Below are 16,041 nucleotides of genomic sequence, written 5' to 3' on the forward strand. Positions count from 1 at the left end.
TTTCTTTTCTCCTGCTCAAATGCAAAGTGCAGCTGTGTGAGCATCAACAGTAATCGAGAGAGCAAGAGTTGGAAGGCCACAGGGAGCCGTATATCATTTAATTTATCTTGCAAGCTAATGAAGCTATGAATCTAATTAGCTGGATAATGCTGAAAAGAGCTTTTTTTTATTATTTAAAAAAAAAATCTTTCCATTTTTGCTTTCTCTTGACAGTCTTGACACAGAAGACAAGACTTCCATTCTGAAACAGATTGGGGACATGTCACATGACATCCTCCTCGAGGCAACGGAGCGCACCGTTTTATTACCTTGTCCAAGAGATAGACAGTGCCTGTCAATTTTCACATTTACAGTGGTTGGATTTGAAACCTGTTGGACTTGTAGCTCCCAGGGCAGCCATGCAAAACCTGCCACACCAAAATGTGAGACGGATGGTTTGGACGATATGCACACAACTTGAAAAAAATCACACTGTTGAAGCAGTGAAGGTTTGCACACGTCAGATCTCTCCCCTCTCTCTGGTACTGTGTGTGTGTGTGTGGGGGCGCGCATGTATTGCGGGCGTGTGTGTGTGTGTGTGTGTGTGTGTGTGTGTGTGCGTGTGCGTGTGTGTGTGTGTGTGTGTGTGTGTGTGCGTGTGCATGGATGTGTTTCACCCATTTCACCGACTTCGAGCCGCAGCTCTTTCTGTCTCCACTGTGCTTCGTGGTAGAGGCAGGGGGGGGGAGGGGCCTAGGCTGAAACCCGTGCTCACCTCTCGGTGCGCTGTTCAAATCTCAGTGAGCTCTGTTCAAATCTCGGTCAGCTCTGTTCAAGTCTCGGTGAAAACGGACGGACGCACGTGTCACTTATAGATGTGGCTGCACCGCTTAAAGAAGGCACAGGTGCATTCATAAAAGTGTCCTATAGGGATCACAGACTATCAAAGGACAAGTCATAGATATTATATTACTATAGATGGGTCACCGCAGGCTCTGCCAATTCTAACAAATGGTAGCAGCAAGTCTCCTAAATGGGCGTGGTCAACTATTGACTCAGACCTGCCTCAAGTCTTCTAGGGGCGTGTCCGTGGAAAACCATGGGCAAAACCCACGTGACATAAAGACAGGAAGTGAGTTGAAGTTGGGCCGTCTTGCTTGAATCCCATCGTCTTTGGACAAGACTTGAGACTATGGTTGCGCAACAGCGGATGTAACTGAATCTCAGGAAGGTGTCCTAATGTTTTGTGCACTCACTGCGTGCGTGCTAGTTTGAATACGTCTGCTCGAATACGAGTTTGACTCTTCAGCCGATTTCCGCAAAGATGTTTCTTGTCAAAACATAACCCTGTCCTTAAATGATCCATTTTTAACTTGTCCTGCTGTACGTTGAAGCGTGGTGTCCATTAGCTGGAGACCAGCGGTGCGGGGTGAACAAGTAGCCACTTTAGAGAAGCTTCCCTGGTCCCCGCCACAGCCTTCTCTTTCCATCGGCCCCTAAGAGGCCGGCCGGTCGGCCCAATGGGACAGCAGAGTGGATGGTTGAGGTAATGTTTAGCTAGCCCGGGGCTCTCTGGGTGATCTTTAAACAGCATAGAAGGGGTGCCTGTGCCACAGAGCAGGCTCCAACCAGTCGTGCACAAAGGTGATCTTTGTGTCTGTCTGGTGTTTCCATGACAACCCGTTAAAAGGCTGACACGATGCCAGCGGTCTGCCCCGAGTGCGAGAGCATTGAGGTCACACCAGCTCTGTGCCTAATAGAGTTTTTCCATTTATTTGCAAGCAAAGTACCGTGCTGTACCCACACTGGATCTATTATGCATGGCATACAGTACCAGCACCCTGTGTCTTTTATATATGAATAATCAGCAGGTTTGGTCCTGGCAGCATCCTTTCGAAAGTGGGCCAGTACCAAATATGTTTGGGTAACTTATGGCCCATCCCTAGCATACACTGTACTGCACAAGATGGAAAAAGCAGAAAAACCAGCGTGGTCTTATTGTCAAATGTCTCAAACGCAGACCATAAAAGAGATGGACGTAGTGAGTGTCATGTCACCCAATGATTTGTGGACTCCCGTCTTTGAAGCCTCAGGTTTGGCCTTTTGGCTGCTGCCATCTTGTTTTTGTTTTTTTGTTTTTTTCTCAGACAGAAGTGACATACTTGGACGAGACGGGGTTTTCCAGAGCCGCAGCGCTGGCTGTTATTGGTCTGTGATCGGCGAGCTGCGTAATCTCACTAGACAGGGGAGCTGTCAAACACGCCCAAAACAGTCTTTTTCATCGTCTATTTGACTCTAAATTAGTGAGTTATATAAGGTTTGTCATGAAAGGTGAATTAACTATAGAGATTTTTTTTTTTTTTTGTACCAGGCTGTAAACATATGCTGTAAAGTCAGGCGTTTTAACATGGGGGTAAATTATGGGGATTGACTTCATTTTGCAGCCAGCCTCAAGTGGCCATTCAAGGAACTGCAGTTTTTGGTACTTCCCCCTCGAACCCAAACTGCAAGTAATATGCTCTGTGCACAGAAAATGAGAGAAATATGTTGACACCTCACGCGAGGATTATGTGGAGGAGACATGACTAGAAACAGGAAGTCGCATGACATTGAAATGAACGTTTGGTTCAGGGTGCTGGATGGTCAACATTGAAATGAACGTTTTGTTCAGGGTCGTGGATGGTCACTGAATGAACACTGAGGAAAGCCACAGGCTGAAACGCGTCTGTATTGTACTGCTGCTGTGTGGATTCAAATCCTTCTGAAACTGAACCTGTGAGCCCTGCCAGTTCCATTGGACTTTCATGTTGTGTTGGGCCGGCACCCAAAGTATTTATTAGACTACTGAGTTGTGCGCACCGATTCTTGGACTTGGTGGATGGTCGTATACAATTGCCTTGAACTCGGGTGACCCAGCTTCAAGTCCCAGTTTATGTGAGGAAGCTCTCTACTGTGAGTGAAGTTTTCAATTTCAGCTCTTTTTTTTACCATGTCCAAAACCTTACCCTAACCTTGGCCCAACTGCTATAATTGCCTAACCTTCCTAACCTTAACGTGGAGAGGTCCTCCAACACTGAGCAATTCTCCTACTTGTTATTACAGCCAAAGACATTATTCCTATCTCTTAAATTTTAAGTTAAATTGATTTATTGACCCTTTAAATATCTCCATTAGTTTCATAAGTATGAAACGCCACCAAAATTCCATGCATTCTTTTTCGAGATATCCTGACAGACAAAGAACATAATCGAACAGAGGCAAAAATATAACCTCCTTGGTGCTGGTAACAATAATCAGTGTGACGGATGGAATGCACTAACCACAATGTAACCACAATGTAACCACAATGTAACCATGTCAGTTCAGAGGGAATAATAATGATAATGATAATGATTGGATAAAAGGAAAGCCCAAAGCTGAACATGACTTCAGTCAAAACCTTGTTCAGCTTAGCCAGACTGTGCTTAATGGCAACGCTTAGCCAGACTGTGCTTAATGGCAAAGCTTAATGAAGTGACTGGGAGTTAACTGGTTCAAATCAATACGTAATGTCATTTGGCCCACGTCACCTATTCAAGGGACATTCTATAAGTGTATCTGTTGCCTGTTGCTCCTTTGTTATTGTTCAGAATCAGAATCAGAATCACTTTTATTGCCACAGTATGCAAGTTGCATACGAGGAATTTGTCTTAGTGTCTGTATGCAGTTATTTGTATCTGTTGCCTGCTGCTCGTTTCTTTTTCTTTTTTCCCCCGTGGACTCCTATTGTCAGCATCTTTGGGTCGTTGAAAAGCGCTATATAAAATAAATGAATTATTATTATTATTATTATTATTATTGACTGTTAAATTGAAGGGGTCATTTGTAGCGTTCATTTTTAGCTGCGACCAGCAGATCTTTGTTTCTTATCAAGTATTTATTTCATTTCTTTAACAAAACACGACACACAAGCACAATCTGCGAGCAGATCTATAGGTCACTCTGTGGGTCGGTCGGTCGGTCCACAAAAATGTCCCCACCCTTTGGCATGGAGGTCAAGTGTGTGTGTGTGTGTGTAACGGTGTGTGTGTTTGTGTTCATGCCATTTGGGGTGGTGGGGGGGGGGGGGGCATATTTATGAAATGCAGCGTCTCAGAGGCAGAGTAGGGTGGGTGGGGTATGTGTGAGAATGCACATGCACATTATGTGGTCGCAGCTATTGCGAATTTGCACTTGTTATTATGACATTACTGTATCCATTAAAAAGGGCTATCTAAGCAAAGGCTGGTATTCATAACGAGAACAATACCTGTTCCCGCGTAGAATTTGGTGCAGTTCCCGTAATCGATATCCTCTTGTTTGATATCGAACTGGGGCAGGGCGATGGCGTCCATTTGCACCGGATCTCCTGTCTGCCACATGAACTGAAGGTCGTCCGTGGTGTACCCGACTGGACAAACACACAGGGATGTACACAGGCAGACACAAAAACAGTGGAATACACACACATAGACAAACAGTTGAAAAGACACAGGTGCATACACACACAGGTGTGTACACACAGGTGCACACACAAAGTCATGCAAAAGAGCACACACACATGCAAACCATACATGCACAAAGTAGACATGAGTGGGATAACAAAATGATGTTGAGGCACACAGACATACATACATACAGACACACACACAGACAGATAGACAGACAGACGTACAGTAAGCTTCAGTAATCAGGCCTGGCATTACAGTGAAATGTCTTGAAGTTACTTTTCTTTTTTGGTCTAAAGCTTAATTTATACTTATTAGAAAGTGTCGCTCAGCACATGGTCGCAGACGAAAAAGAAAGTGTCGCTCATGGTGTATTTATACTTCAGTGAGCGTTCGCCTCGGTTCAACGGTCACGTGACACTTGAACGCTATAAGCAGACAGCCAAGAGAAGAGAGGGAATGCACAGTGAAACCACATCAGAGGCAAGATGTAACGTACGTACTTGGCTGCAGCCGCATATAAACGACACACAACCACACAACTCACCTCCTCTCTCTCTGGGAAATTGGTCACGATGTTCTTTGTGATTTTCACGAAGTCATACATCAAGGACAGGCTGATAAAAATAGCGGGGACACGTTCATTCATTTCAATCGAGCGAAAACCAAAACAAGTCATGCGCGTGTGCCGTCTATATAGCCAATCAGACTTGCGCGACACTATGTGAGGTAGTCAGCGACACTAGAAATGTCACTAGGTAGCAGACACCTCTCGCCGACACTTGAAATTGTGTCGACTCAAGTCCTCATTTCTGTCGGCGACGGTTTCAAAAGTGTCGACAGACCAAGCATAAATTGGGCTTAAGAAGCTGCTTTGTAAACAAGATGCAATAACCACAGTCAAGCTCAATTAGCGGGGAGAGTTTAATAACAACCTTAAAATATGATGATTTATTCCACTTCTCCAAGTATTCGCCACTGAAATTGACGTTTAAACACAAGCAAAAAGCTTTCATTTACCCCCAAAACAACGATTTTATAAAAACGACAAATATATTCAACTTGTAAATATCTCCCAAATACCATCTAGCACATGTGTACTGATGAGATAGAGTCATGTAATATTATTTCAGGAATACTCACAGCTCTCCAGTTGCATCTTACACTTCTGCGTGTCCATAGGGAACAATGTGAGGTCCAGAGGACAGGACAGGGTGACAGACAACCTGGTGGAAAAGACACAGAGAATTTAATACCTAACACATGTACAGTATACTTACAAATAATAATGACAGTACACCCATGGAGCTCCTGACATCACTGAACTCACTGACATATCTTATATTATGTTTGTCGTTTTCACAAGCATTTAAAGCTGTACTAGTAGGTAGCTTCACACATTGGTGGTTCCAAATGGCAGGCACAACTTTATCAAATCTGAACGTCCAATACCCAGAAATGACTGAATGTGACCTCAGTAAACTGGGTGGAGGAGGCTGCTTTGGGGGTCATTTGGGCAAACTGGGTGAATCTACGGGGTCTTGGTTAGGGCAGATGGGACACGCTTCTATAGTGCAGCCCAACTTTGAGATTTAGGCTGATTGTATTTCCTAGTTTTAAGTCCTTTGTTGCTCCGTAAAGGACTGTGTGCCAAACCTGTAATACAAAGGTAGGCTTGACTTTAATCTTTTTAGGCACAGGTGCTCATGTCAGTGTGTCATTCCAGCAACATTGCAATCAAAAATTAATCAAAGTAATTACAGTATTACAGGAAAGAGGTGAGTGCCCTCCAACAATGGTGCCAGGCCAATCACCTCTCCCTGAACGTCTCCAGGACCACGGAGATCATCGTGGACTACAGGAAGTGACTACGGGAGTCGGGACAGAGGTGGAGAGTGTGGACATCCACCAGGACCTGACATGGGCCAACCACACCTCCACAGTCATCAAAAAAATCCCCCCAAAATTGGATTAAGCCCACAAATTCCAGACTTCTACTGAGGCAGGATAGAAAGCTTGCTGACAGGCAGCTTCACCGCCTGGTTCTGCAGCTGCTGCACCGGTCTGCCGCATGGCACTGGAGAGAGTGGAGCGCTCGACCACCGGTCTGCCACACGGCACTGGAGAGAGTGGTGCGGTCGACCGAGCTCATCACCAAGTGCAGACTGTCCAACCTGCAGGAACTGTCCAATCAGAGGTGCCTCAGGAAAGCATCATCAAGGACTCTACGCAGTCACACCCAGACAATAGCCTGTTCTGCCTGATGCCCCCTGGGAGGAGACAGAGGGATTACAGGCCCCCCCTTCACGCACCAAGCCATAAGACTTCTCTATTTGGATTTTTTTAATAGCAGGGAGGTAACGTTGGACGGATAAAAGAGAACCACTGTGAACGGGAGGGGGATTCAGGTCAACTTGGTGAAAAACCTTCCCTTCTAAATGTGTTCATCAATACCACGAAGCTACAGGGATTCGGCGGAAATTGCTTGTCATATTTGATCATTTGAAAGACAATAGGAATGAGTCTGACTAATCGAAAAGATCCTTGCTGCATACCAGATGCAAGACTTTATTATGCCATTTGCTCAGGGACAGGTGTAGAAGGGCACGGGAATTCTTGTGCAGATCTCTCAGTCACAACAAAATATTACGAATAAAAGATACACATCATAATCAATATTTTAAAAAAGTACAAGCAAATAGTGAACATGTTGTTGACCCATACCAGTGATGTAGTTCCACCCTTGGGTCAGGTCAGTCAATTGTTGAAGTATTTTTGTATGGGACAAAGAAATTACAGATTGACCATACTGTATATTTCGGTTACCTACTCTCCTCAGAATTAGGCTTACAACGTATATCTTGAAATGTAGTAAACTGAGAACCAATCGTGTCCCGTCTCCTCCTCTCTCCTCCGCCGCTGCGCTCTCCTTTCTTCCGTGCCCACGAGCCGCAACGATCCTCCCAATCCAAGGCCCGGTGGGCCTGGTACCGCCTGGTACCGCCTGGTACTACCCATCGGTGCTGAAAAACCTGTTCGCCGAATGCATCGGGGTCCCCTGCCCAAATCTCAGATGGATCACCGGGAACAAATCAGCACCCCTAAAATCAGCCCTGTCCACTCCCGGGGAATGTGGGCAGTAAGCCCCTTGGCACGCCCAAACCTCCACGCTTGTCTCTCCGCTGACAGAACAGAGGGCTGCCAGGTGGTCGGAGCTCCAGCATGCAAAGCTCACGAGTTCCATTGAAGGCAGCAGAACACATTGGAGATGGCTTATGGGAGTGTGATGAACATTCAAGTCACAGAGCAACAGCTCCGGTGCACATTCCTGCAGTCAGCATGCCAACTGCACCTCCCTCACAACGTCTGACATCTGTGGCATTGTGTTTGTGTGATAAAACTGCACATTTTAGAGTGGCCTTTTATTGTGAGCAGCCCAAGGCACACATTTGTGAATAGAATGAGAGAAATAAGCCGTTTTGTGAATAGAAAGTCTTAGATCTTTTATTTCAGGCCGTGAAAAATTAGAGCAAAAACAAAAGTGCAAAAGCGTTGCTTTTATATTTTTGCTCGGTATAGACCCTCAACTGGTGTGTGTGTGTGTGTGTGTGTGTGTGTGTGTGTGTGTGTGTGTGTGTGTGTGTGCGTGCGTGCGTGGTGTGTTGGGCTGATGCTGGGAGGGAAAAGCTTTTCGCCGCTCGCTGCGCTGAAATAAATTCTTAATGCATCACCTTTATTCATGAGTGGAGTTGCATACGTGCGTAGCTATTTTCTATTCCTTCATGCATTTATAGGAAGGAAACCAGGTTACCCAGGGCCTTGCAAATGCAGTCACCACCATATTTTTTTATTTTAAACCAGGAAGTAAAAGGATATTAAGGTATATTTGATATATGTGGAGTGACTAACTTAATCTCTTTAAAAAAAAAGTGTGCAAACTGCCAGAATCTTGTAGCCTCTACCAACAAGTCTCTCTGTAAAAGAGAAATAATGGAGCTGCTAGCCTGCTACCTTTCTCAGTGTCGCATTTAGAGCCCTAAACTTGCTCCAATTCATAGGTGAGAATTGTGGTTTTGACCCTCACTTTACCACAAAATTGGTTGAAACTGAGTAAATAATGATCAGTGAGTTCAGTTACTATTTAGGCTTTTTTTTCATCATATATCTTATATCTTCCACCAGGAGAGAAAAATGATCCAAATCAAAAGGTTTGAGTCGCCAAGCTCTGGTTGATTTGAGATGTCGAATGACCCTTTTCCATTTGCTGTTTTTAACATCTGGCGTCTGATAGTTCTGACCACTAAGGAAGTGATGCATTTTATATCTTCGGCAACAACGGTTTTTGCCTGGAATAAATACGATAAGACTGTCTGACCAGTCAACCAAAAATCTAAGGAAAAAGACAAGTGGCGTGCAGAAAACACCACGACCGCTTAGTAGAACCAAATATGTCAACAAAATCAAAAACCCCGGGGATTTTCACTGATGACCACTTGAAAGGCTCACAGTTACTGGGTGTTTGCAGTGCAACAGGTCCTGTATCATTGATTTGAAATGGCTCTGACAGTATTTGCTGTGCGGCTCACATCTTGTGTATATAGTGGTCACTGCAACTTCTTTTGCATGCAGATCAGTTTCCCCGTGATGACCACACACTGCCTCCGAGCGCTGGCTGTTTGCTTATGCACTGGCATCACACACATAGTGATGGACTGTGCACATGTGGGAAGGAATCTGAAAGTGAGCAGGCAGAATTACTCGACACTATATATTATAGTTAAGTACAACTATTTACTGTGAGTGGAGCTACTGTACTGTTAGGTGCCGTAGTGGTTAGAGAGACCATCCCATGACTGACAGATTACCCATGTTTATCCAACAGCAGCAGCCAATGTGTTTCCATCAACAGCAGAACTTGTGTCCTAGATCCAGTGCCTGCTCACTCACTTTAAGTCGCTCTGGATGTGTGCTCTGGATGTGTGTGTGTGTGTGTGTGTGTGTGTGTGTGTGTGTGTGTGTGTGTGTGTGTGTGTGTGTGTGTGTGTGTGTGTGTGTGTGTGTGTGTGTTTGTGTGTGTGTGCGTGTGCGTGTGCGCATACGCGTGCGCGTGGGCGTGCGTGTGCGCGTGCGTCCTTAACATCACAGGCGACAGCTGGGCATTAGCCAATATTAGCAATAGCATGGTAGCTCAGTTTAGGAGCTTATGACTACCTAGCTCCTATGCACTGTATCACACTTCCATATCAGTGATTACTGTAATCCTACAGCAACAGCAACAATCAGACAGAATATGCAAACACAAATTTTGCATATTCTGAAATCCTTTAGCAGGAAATTAAGCGTAGACAGTCTGTATAAGATGCACAATGCTACATCCATCACTGTATGAAAATCTATTTGGGAGATTGATGTTTAGTATGAGATTATTTAGCAACATAATTACGTGTGTAGCTCTAGACTAGAGCGTTGTTTTTCCCACAGTTTCTGTTGGTTCCCTGATTCAATTTTAAAGTAATATATTTGTAAGTAGCTCCATAAACATTGCTCATAACTGTACACAAAATAAACGGTGATATGAACATCCTTCATTCTGTTGCCTTATTGTTTGTAAAGTAGTTAGTAGTAGTAGTAGTAGTAGTAGTAGTAGTAGTAGTATTTGCCAGCTACATTCAATCAGAGAAGAAGAATGACAATAGCATTACCTCATACTGATGAGGACGTCTCCGTTACGGAAGATGAAGAGGAGAATGTTCTCCTGGGTGACGTCGTGGAAGTTGGCGCTCTTCTCGTTGGCGAAGAACAGGTCGGGTTTCCAGAGGCATTTCAACATCTTGGGGTCGACGGTGAGCGAGTCGGACTTGAAGTCGTGCGGTAACCTCAGCCTGGGGTCGTTCCAGCGCTGCCGCAGGAAGATGTTCACTCGATAATCCTGTCCGGTTCAACGACATGACGAGCACACAGACACATCAGCCAAGGGTTCACATGCATAATATCTTGTGGTATGTTAACACAGTACAAAATTGTGTTAAAAAATATTTCAAGAGCAAAACTTTGTTTCTTTGTTTGTGTGTTCATTTCTGTCCACCATCAAAACTCTCATGACTTCTGATCTTTGGTCATGAGCTCCTTCCATCAGCTACACTATAAGATATATGTCTGCTTTATTCAATCTTTAAACTTGTAAAAGTCTTAAAGGGGTGATAACTAGTAGCCTAGTACTTTTACTGCCCCATAGCACGAAATGACCGTAATATATCTGTGGGAAGAAGACATTACTTAACCCCCTTAAAATCTAACAGTAAGTGGAAGAAAATACTGCCAGCGCACTCAGATGTTTTCATTCTGAACTAGAACTTAAGTGGTTTCAATAATTTTCTTAAAGCCTCAGCTAAAACAGCTGAACTGGTCTGCCATGTTTCAAGATAGCACTTGATTCAAGGCAAGTGAAACTGAAATGAGTGAAATAATTTCTCCCTATTGACAGATTGAAGGTTTTTTTTTTGTACAAAGTGACTAATGCTCTGATGAAGGTCTTGCCGACCGAACGCTCACCATAATAAATGTGAAATCTGTACAGATTCAAGTGTGCGGAAATTCCTTTTATATTTGTAACTCTAGTTATTTTTCCAGCACCTTGGCCGAGACTTGGCTGGGTCGAGCGGTGGCCCTCCCTCAGACAAAGTGACTAATTAAAATGTTTGCAGTGAAGAGTCCAGACAGCTTTACCCTGCCAAGTGCAATTCTAAAGCTGCAGAAAAAAACAATATTTACATTTCACGCAATCCACATGCTTGGAACTGCACTGGCACACAAGTGTCAAATGTTATCAATACAGCGACACATGATATGGCAAATCCCTCATTAGTCTGCCTATTAGTGCAGCTTCCACACTCGTGTTGGTGGGAACGCGTCATTCACTCAGCCGTTTGGACCTTTTGTTGTGCCTACTTTGATGGCATGCGTCAAGCTGTTCTGAGACCAGGTGTTGGGAGGGGCTATTAAGGCGCAGTGTGAAGATGGATGACATGTCAAATAAAGCCACCGAAATACCAGCTGGGTGTGTGCATGAGTGTGTGTGCATGTGTGTGTATTATGTCAGAGTGAGAAATTCACTTTTTTTTTTTTTTTTTTTATGATCCCCCCCTCTCTTGATCTGACTTTTAGGGACATTTTCATGCAGCATTTCAGGGATAATTGTATGGCATTATAACTAGACACTTGTATTATATACTTGCACTGCATATTCGCAAATAATTTACAAAAATGCATGGTACAAACAGTTTGTACCATGCAGATTTGTTTAATTCAAAGAATAATACCACATGTCCCACACTTCTCTTGGCTGCACGCCAAACTCTCTGTCCCGAACCATTCCATCTTACACCACTTGATCGTTGTGTTTTTTACGATATTGGATGTTTTATGTTTTGTTGATGCAGTGGTTTGTGTGTGGGGGATCTGCATTTTCTCTGGCTGCTGGCTGTGCGGTGTCAACACGCTCTACTGCTCCAAGCTGCGTTCCTCGTCTAGAGCAAACTGGAAATAATCCACCGGTCGCAGCCTCCAGAGAGTCACATTAACATTAACATGTGACTATTTTTAATGAACGCAATAAAAATAATGGTGAGGGTGAAAATGCAAAAGCTCTCAAGGGAATTTCTGGCCCAAGAACCTGTTAATTTCTGACCCTCGTATCTGTGTTTCAATAAGTCTTTAAAGACTTACTTAGTGGCCTACTTACTTGTAAAATGTTAGGTCATGAATACACAGACAGTCTGTGTATACATGACCTATTTTACAAATGTGTAATATATAATTCAGCACAGAAAACAAAATGTCAGACTGTAAAACAGTGATTCTCATTCATATCAAGGACACCTAAAATAGTCCACATTAGGCCAACGGACCCCCATTTGATGATATTTTGTCTTTCGACCCAAATCTGAGAATATATATTTTATTGTTGGACATGATTTTATTTTCTTAGATGTTTGGTCAAAAGAAAACATGAGGAGAGGACATGCATCTCAGACACAACATCAGGGATAAAAACAGAATGTCCAAAATCTCATGAATATCTGTATTGTAGGTGGAGAGATAACAGTGAAGCTGTGGTCAAAATAGTCTTCTACATTCTCTCATTTTAAATGAAATAATGGTGAAGTTTAGCAATTCGTCAGTTTGCTGAGGACCCGCTAAAGGACGGATCCTTGGTGGTCCCCGGACGGTCCCCGGAAAGTACAACAGCTTCCAGAGCAAATATAGTTTTGCTTGGGGATTTGTGGAGAGCGAATGGTAGCAGTAGCAAAATCTGAATCATGCATTGTAATATATTTTGAAGAGGTATTTTTGTATGGTATGCTTTTTCATAACTTCAACAGAAACCCGTAATAATGCTTCACTTCCCTGCCAGTAATCACTTTTGTAAGAACAATGGTCAACTTGTCGATATGTCATTTTGGAAAGCAAGTCTTCACTTCCAACCCAATTTCAAACTGCAGTGTCCAACTGGTCCTGATGCCAGAGCACGAGCAGCACTGCAGGCTCTTTCCTGTCAGAGACACAGGCCAGTTCCTACACCTTCCTCTTCCTGGAAAACCAGACAGAGAAATATATCTTCCGCTTGGCTCGCTATCAGTTACGCTGCCAGTACTCCATTCACTACAGGGGAGATTTAACACAACTGCTGGCTGTAATCAAAGAGTAAAAGTCAAGCTGAGGAGCACGGAAAAATATGGCCGCAATTTATTTCATCCCACAACATCAGATCAGTCAGCCCGTCCCGGGCGGACGCACTCATAAAGCAGAAATAGATCTGCTAACTGGTGTTTGGCCGATGGAGGTGTAAATGATGAGCGAGGGAGTTCCTGAGATCAGAAACCCCACCGAGTGATAAATTGAGGAGGAGAGGTGACCAGCTGTCTCTCCCCTCGCCCTCCCTAATTCCTCCTGAATCTTTCTCACTTTCACACCGCGTGCTCCGTCTCTCATCGGCCCGGCCGGGGGGAACGAGAGTTGCCATCTGGGAGTCTCCCCTCTCTCTGTTTGTGTGGATGAACTTGGCTCTTCTCCCACACACTGCTTCTCAATCTCTCGTCTCCTTCTACTGTTTTCCATGCTCTCTCTCTCTCTCTCTCTCTCTTTCTCTCTCATGCTCTCTCTCTCTTGCTCCCTTTTTTCTTTTTTTGGCTCCAAAAGCGAGTTAATTCCCGTAGATCCCCGTGTTAAAATGGCCAACTTTACAGCAGAAATATGTTTGCAGCCGGGTACAAAATACAGTTTTGGTCTCTATAGCTAACTTCATGACAATGGAATTTTTACATCACTCACCCGTTTACAATTACAGTGCCCTACTTGTCACTTGATTTATTACCTCAGTAAACACTTTCCTAATGAGTTTATGCTCTCAATTGCTAGTCCCAAGTCTTCTTCAATACAGCATGAGGTTCATTTTGCAAATACGCGATAAAGCAGATTATGCCTGGGTGGCGTGATTGACAGGTTGCCTGTCCAGTGATCACGCATCTTGCCGATCACGGACCAATGGCAGGCAGCGCTAGTCTCACGTGGTCAGACCCAACATCTTAACGTCAGCACACTTCCAGCGACGGAGGGTCTGAATCACAAGTCAAATTTCCGGGTTCCACAGACACAGTCCTGATCTAGATGTACAGTGTATCTTCGGCTGGCTAGTGCGAGACTAGAGCGCTGTTTGGGGGGAAATAAGAAAAAGATGGCGACGGTCAAAAAGCCAAACTCGAGGCTTCAAAACGGGAAACAAATCAATTGGTGACGTCACGGTGGGCGTGGCTACCTCCATATTTTTATACAGTCTATGGTCATTTCCGTTCTCTTCTTCCTCTCCTCCTCCCATTGTTCCTCATTCTCTCCATTCCAGGAGGAAAGGGAGGGACTTTTTCCTCCTTCTTCTCCCTCTCTCTCTCCTTCTCACTTTCTCCCCATTCCCTCAACCTGCTCAACCTCTCTTCCTCCAATTTTTTTCCAAGGAAAAATAAATGAGGTGTTGTTTTGGATTTTCACTTTTAGCACAGTTGTGCATGAGGCCTACGTCATCCTAATCGGTCCTGGTGTGAAATTCCCCCACTGCTGGCTTTTACAGTGAACTGGATCACGCACAAAACACATTTTTCCAGTAGAGTTTCTCATGCAGCTGGAATTCCAAGATCCAGGATCCAGGATCTGAGGCTTTGGTCAGAGTGTCGCTCCCCATGAAGTGAACTACAGTAAGATATTGATCAGGGATTCTCCACTGGATCTAGAGACTTTCCAGACCTGCCTCAGTCCACATCCATGAGAAGATATTTGGTGTGCTTACTCTGTGTACCTTGGGTTGTGTAGCTTCCCGGTAATGCATCAGTTTAGTTCACATTGCTTTCATGTGCTATTAGTGTGATTTTCAAATGTTTTTTGCCATACAATGGCATTGAATGAAGAGAGAGAAAATACAATTCTCCAATTGTCTCCACCAAAGCAACAAATAACAGAGAATTGCCTATTTTTGGTGTTATACAGGTTATCATGGCCAGGCAGCTACACAATCTAAGGTACTACTTAAGTTCAACATCAGTTTAAGTGTTTAAAAGAATACCTTAAATCCCCAATCAATAACTTTTTCACCTTTGCCAAACCCAAATGTGCTGTACAGCGGAGGCGTTGTGTTCATGAAAACAAGGAAGTAACTCGGTGCGAATTTGCGGATATCGATACAGATGCTATTGCACACAGAGGGCGCAGTTTGTCCAATAGCAAAACTTGGAAAAGTTTCTGAATGGGGCTTTAAAGTCATCATTCAATATGGTGAGAAGATTGGCTGTGAAGGTGTGATCACTTGTCAAACAAGGACCTGAAAAACATCTGGGTGGGGATGATTGAGTGATGTCTATGCGTCCGTCATAGGGGGGATATCTCAGACACTGGTCTAATTTTGACAAAAAGTTGGATGAACTATAATTATGCATCTTTGCATCTTCCAGTTTTGACGTAAGGGAGGGAGGGAGGTGCTATAATTAAAGGTCAAAATTTCAAACTGTGATGCTTTGATGAAATTTGGAGGGATGATACATCTCGCTAATGACTGGCCCAAAGGGTGCCTTCACCGTGGGGGGCGACATGTTAACCTGTTTCATTATTGTGCTATTAATCATTTTATGAGCATTAAAGTTTTTAAAACTCTCAAATTAAACTCTCCAGATGCCAACCTATGAAACTGAATAGAGAGGGATTACCGGTATGTGTAGAGTGTATAGATTCTATCACTTTGAAATGTGTTACATGCAACTAGCACTACATCAAATAATCAACTTAATAATAATAATAATAAACTAAAATAATAAACTGTTGATCTCGCTTATCTTTTTTCCCTTGTTATATCAGTTGACGTACGGCTCCGCCTCCAAACCCGTATCATAACGCCTGCATTACGCCTGTATTACTGAGTGAGACTGTAAATGTTTATTTGCTCCTCCCAGCAGCTTCAAATAAAGACAACAGTGCGCTTGTTAGCAACCTTCAACAACGTCCTCTTTATTGTTCACTAAGTGATTGTTTCCTAAACTGACCCAGTGCCGTCCTTGAG

General features: G+C 43.8%; 1 protein-coding gene across 1 annotated transcript in view; it reads right to left on the bottom strand.

Moving 5' to 3' along the window:
- The window catches only part of glrbb (glycine receptor, beta b), a gene marked incomplete at both ends in the record, with an annotated part of 32,331 nt that overhangs the window by 9,575 nt on the left and 6,715 nt on the right, over positions 1 to 16,041 (bottom strand). The window contains 3 exons of the mRNA XM_083652071.1: positions 4,268 to 4,408; positions 5,589 to 5,671; positions 10,148 to 10,374. Of these exons, the coding sequence (XP_083508197.1) occupies positions 4,268 to 4,408; positions 5,589 to 5,671; positions 10,148 to 10,374 (451 nt within the window). The remainder of the gene's footprint in view (positions 1 to 4,267; positions 4,409 to 5,588; positions 5,672 to 10,147; positions 10,375 to 16,041) is intronic.

The sequence above is a fragment of the Poromitra crassiceps genome (genome assembly GCF_964638095.1).
Source record: "Poromitra crassiceps genome assembly, chromosome: 15".
NCBI classification, from domain to species: Eukaryota; Metazoa; Chordata; class Actinopteri; order Beryciformes; family Melamphaidae; genus Poromitra; species Poromitra crassiceps.